The sequence below is a fragment of the Mangifera indica genome, chromosome 20 (assembly GCF_011075055.1).
Source record: "Mangifera indica cultivar Alphonso chromosome 20, CATAS_Mindica_2.1, whole genome shotgun sequence".
Taxonomy (NCBI): domain Eukaryota; kingdom Viridiplantae; phylum Streptophyta; class Magnoliopsida; order Sapindales; family Anacardiaceae; genus Mangifera; species Mangifera indica.
The window spans coordinates 7074279-7079451 of record NC_058156.1 but is presented as its reverse complement, the minus strand read 5'-3'; the positions used below and the strand labels follow the sequence as shown (position 1 = coordinate 7079451).

General features: G+C 31.2%; 1 protein-coding gene across 1 annotated transcript; it reads right to left on the bottom strand.

Moving 5' to 3' along the window:
* Positions 1–636: 636 nt before the first annotated feature.
* Positions 637–1851, bottom strand: LOC123204928. The gene is made up of 4 exons (XM_044621745.1): positions 1463–1851; positions 1297–1383; positions 1113–1212; positions 637–1038 (listed from the first exon to the last, which is right to left on the bottom strand). Exons 1-4 carry the CDS (start codon positions 1699–1701, stop codon positions 757–759), a joined length of 708 nt encoding a protein of 235 aa, XP_044477680.1. The 5' UTR covers positions 1702–1851; the 3' UTR covers positions 637–756.
* Positions 1852–5173: the final 3322 nt, after the last annotated feature.

Below are 5173 nucleotides of genomic sequence, written 5' to 3'. Positions count from 1 at the left end.
CAAAGTAGATATACATAATTTTATTGATTAAATAATGGCTTGTATATTCTTAAATTAGATAATAAAATTCTCAATATTGATAGTAAACTAATTAAACATTGTAATCTAAACACTACATATTTTTGAAATGGCAGACTTGACTACATAGGATTTAAACGCATATCGAAACTTTGAAAGGATGAGATTTTGAAATCATCTAACTTTAGTCATCTAATGAATGCAAGTCATGTTTATTGGTCAAAATAACCAAGTCTCCCTTCATTGGATACAGTAAAAAGACTACTAAACTGTTAAGTATTCATAGTGATATATGTCAACCCACAATGCATGCTAACTGTTTGTTAGTGTATATTTTCACACTAACTATTATTATTATTGAACTCTGGTTTTCTTGAACATTTAAAGAGTTAAAAACCACTTATCCATTCCTCAAGTCTATTTACGATCTTATATTTCATAACTTCTAATATTTTTTTGTGCACCGAAGAACTCATTCATTGGACAGATAAACAATTCAAAGCTCTAGCTTCATTGGCAAGGTCAATAGGTTATGGCACAAGGATTAGTCACGGTTTGGAAGGAAAATGAGATAAATTTTAGCCAGTAATCAGAAAGAAAATACCCATACACGAAAACTTACATAATAAGCCAGCAATGGAAAGATTGCTGCAAAGACTTGAGTTTATTATAACATCAGAACACAAAGAGCTTGAAAACTAGCTAGATGTACAAGCCATACTGAAACAGAAGATGATATCAATTAGCATCCACTTCTGGGGGTTCAACATTCAAGTCAGGAAGTGCGATTTTTGCATTTTCATTGACTCCATTTGGTTTGTTCTCAGCTAATTCCGTTGCCTGCAAGGCCAGGGATTTCTGCAGTCTAACCGCAGTGGGAAACATCAGTGTGTTGGTGGAGATTAAATCCTTCATTAAGCTATTGGTAATGGGTGAAAAATGATACTTTTCCTCCCACATTGAAACAAGCTCAGGTACTGATGGAATCACAAGATTTTCCACTTTGAGAAAGCACAGAGCCTGGAAATTAAATCACCCAAGAAGGATGAGAAAAAAGATTAAAGCAGCTGCTTCATGTAATGCAATGAACTTACTGAGTCGAGGGCAGTAAGTAGTTTCTGCACCATTCCTTTGCCCCTGTAATTTTCGCGGGTTCCTACATATGGCATCTCAGCTAGCTTGTTTCCATTCACTCTGAAAAATTATCAGCCCAACAATCAATATGTTAGAAATATGTGAAAATAAATTTATTGGAAAATAAAAACAAAGAAAACATACCTTAAGGATGCGACAGAGATGATTTCATCATTCTGTTCTAATATTGCAGTAAAAAATCGCTTAAAATTCATCCGCATCAAGTTAGACCTGAAAGACCGAATTCAGAAGAAATTAAACAATTATTGGAACAGAATATTTCTTCTGATCGGCAAAATAAAATGCTTACCCACGACTGTAGACGACACTTTGGACAATATTTACAGCAGTAAATCGATCAATGTTGGGCAAAAATATTTCATCCATAACGGTCCAGGCTATTGCAATTTTGCAGTTGCATTCGACTATCTTGTGTAAATCATTGCCGCTTGCATAGGTTGATGCTTGCATCCGCCGCAACAGAGTCCACGAATATCCATTATCTAGTTCATTTCTTACTCCTACGATCCCATGAAGCTTTGTGTACATCTTATAAAGAGATAAAAATAAGTTATATGTACCACTAAAAAATACAATATAAATAACATTGTAACTTTGTACTTGACCATGAATAACTGAAATAAGAAAGAATAATTATCTAGGGGAGAAAATCTTGAGCAAAAGCTTATGTGAAACAAAAATGATATCCTAACTTGAAAAATATAATCTACAGAGAATTCATATTTATAAAATCATAGAAAAAGTACCTCTCCACATATGCTACTACAAAATACATTTGCGCAATTAAGATCTATCCCTTTTCTGTCGAAAACGCATTCCCCATGATCTGTGTCACACCATACATGTTAGCATTGTCGTAGAAAAATAAAATTTCTCATGCCCATTAAAATACGCCTCGTTCAATTTCGCTGAACATGAAGGGTATGAAGTGTTTTATTTTTCTTTGGCAGTGCCTTCATGGTTTTCCTATTGTAGGTAAGTACAAATTAATCTGAAATCAGAATAGAAGATAAGAGGAATAATAACATACATTTCTTTTCGCATAGTAAGCAGGAGGTCAACGTAAGTGTATTACTGCTGCCAGCGCCACAAAATTTGCAAACACAGTGAGGACACAACCAATCTCCTTGAGGTATATTCTGCACAATGCTCCGTGTTGTTAAAATTGTGAAACACTCACCTTAATAATTCACGAAAAAAATTATGAACAGCAATTAAGGCAATGTATAATATATAGTATTTTATCTATTTTGCAAAAAAACAAAAGAGGGTTTACACGAGAAATGGCTACAAGAATTGTTCATACCTGTATAATAGAGTTAATAATTTTCAATACGATTTGTTAATTTGATATAACTCGACACATAAAAAATCTGAGTTAAGATTGATTTTCTTATAATAATTTAATTAGAGTCAACCACGACTCAAAACTAAATCAAATTATATTTGAATAAACAGGAAAGTAATGCAAACTTGTTTAAATATATAAAGAAATATAACTATAGTAAAATTCTTACAGAGTAAATTAAATAAACATTGGAAGGTAAGTATTAATAACAATTAAAATCCTTATATATTAATTGCATATAAAACTATTTCTATATAATTGTAATTACTCTAATTATTATTGATTTTTATTTAAAATTTTTATTTTATTTTTCAATAGTAAGAAAAAAATTTAATTACTAAAATTATTCATAAGTTTTAAATGGTTTTGTTATGTAAATTTTTTGACCATATGTAAATAACACTAAGTGTTATGTTGTATATTTATTAATAATATATTGAAGTAATTTGATAAATAAATTTAAATAATAAAAATACTTACAAAAATGAAAATAATAGAAAATTTGGGTCCATACGAGTTATGTCAAGTTAATCTAAACATTTTTCAGGGTTGTTTAATGTTGGAAAGTTTGACACAATTGTACTTTTGGTACATCACAAACTCAACCAAATACCATTAACTGTCAGGACTAAATTATATAAATAGGCACATAAGGGAGTGTATGTTCTTGGGACAGGGTTACCTTATTCCCAGGAGCAGTGCACCACTGATGAATAAATCTTACCTCCATAACCAAACAATTTTGATGAAAGGTCGAAGGGCATCTCTCGCAGCACATTAAGTCTCCTCCATCGGCGCATATCATGCAGGCGTCGTCATTTTGATCAGAAGCCATTGTTCCAGGAGGAATAAGATTGAATGTGCAGCGTGAGACTTCGTCCTCTTTTTGCAACGCCTTAACCATGATTGAGAAGAGATAACTCTGAAATCTGACCACATAAATGTTGTCATATGGCCTCTTCAAGTCACTTCTTTTGGCATGATCCTCGAACTCTTGCACCGTAATCACCTTGTAACAGCAACAACACAGCACACCAGCCCGAGTAATGCTTCCCTCTTGAAGCACAGCATGGCGCCTCTTATCCATGTACCACACTTTCTCATTTTCTTGAATTATCTCCTTGTCAATCAGCCATGACAAGATTGTCCTAACGCTTCCTTGATCGGCGTCGTTTAAGATTCGTCTTCTACTTGGCTGCCTGGATCGGCGTCGTTGTTCACCATTATTACTATTATTTGATCTGCTAGAGCTTGCAATTTCAGGTGCTGTTTCCTCCATTTGAACACAATTAGCAATTCTCAGTGGAGTGCAAGATGACGATGATGAATTCACATTGCTGCTGTTGTTGTTTCTTGATCTTCTTTGTGACCAATTTCTTTTATAGTCAAGGTCAGAGGAGGTTGATTCATCACCCTCATCTTCTGAGCTACTTGAATGAGTAAAGTAAATCTTCGTCATCTTTCGAGGCCTCAACTTATAATCCATTTCTGAAATTTCAAGAACCCTGATCGACTATCTTTTTCGTGCTTAAACAAAGAATCCATGGCTTAACATAGAAATCAAGGTTGTAATAGAATATTAATAAAGAACGAAAATCGTTTTGATTCATTGCCCCCAATTAATATCTGGTTTTTCTTTTTCTTTTATATAACATGGAATCCATGTGTGAAAATCTGGAACTTTAGTTAAAGCTTACAACCAAGAACAGCCAACTTGTTACTTCTATTGGTTTGTCTGCGTTTTATTCCCGTACATAATAGGAAGAAGAAATGGTTTTCAAACAAATCCCGCATCCATCATGCTTTATCGACAAAACATTTTGGTAAGAAAACGAAAGAGGTAAAGGTAATATTTTTGGCAGGTTACAGGTAAAAGGCATTTATATTGAAATTACTTTTTAAATCCCGTATTAATCCAACTTTTAAAATTTCTTTTAATAGTAGTATTTAAAAAATGTATAAAAAGAAAATTCCGTAAAGGCATCTTTCGGAAATTTGTTTTACATTACTTGTGCGTATATTATGTAAAAACTAATAATAATATATCACGAAATAATTAAATATTTGATATTATTTGTTTTTAATTTAGCATTATTTATTTTGATATAAATTTTAAGTGCACATACTCTCTCTCTCTCTCTCTCTATATATATATATATATTGGCATGTGAGATAGAGAGAAACAAAATAATGGAAATATTTTTTTATTTAATTCAATGAATCTTGCCTATTATGTAAAAAATAATGCTATATATATATATATAAATTTATATTAATACATAAATAAGTATATATATGATATATTATCATATAATTTGATATTATTTATCTTTAATTTAAAATCATTCAATCATTTGATAATACATATAAAATATACTTATATATATATTTAAAGAAAGTATACATAGTTTTATTGTTACCTAAGAAATATTTTTTTTGTTTCGTTAAAAATTAATATTCATAAAATTAAAAATTTACATTTACTTAAATTTAAGAAGGTAAGAGGACAACAAAATTTCCTCCCTACCCATTAACCTGAAATGAAAATTAATTATTATACACATACTCGCTATCGAAATTTCATTATGATTTGTATAAAATTATCTATTTATCTTTTTGAAATTAATTTTGGATACTCTTCCGTTGAAAAAA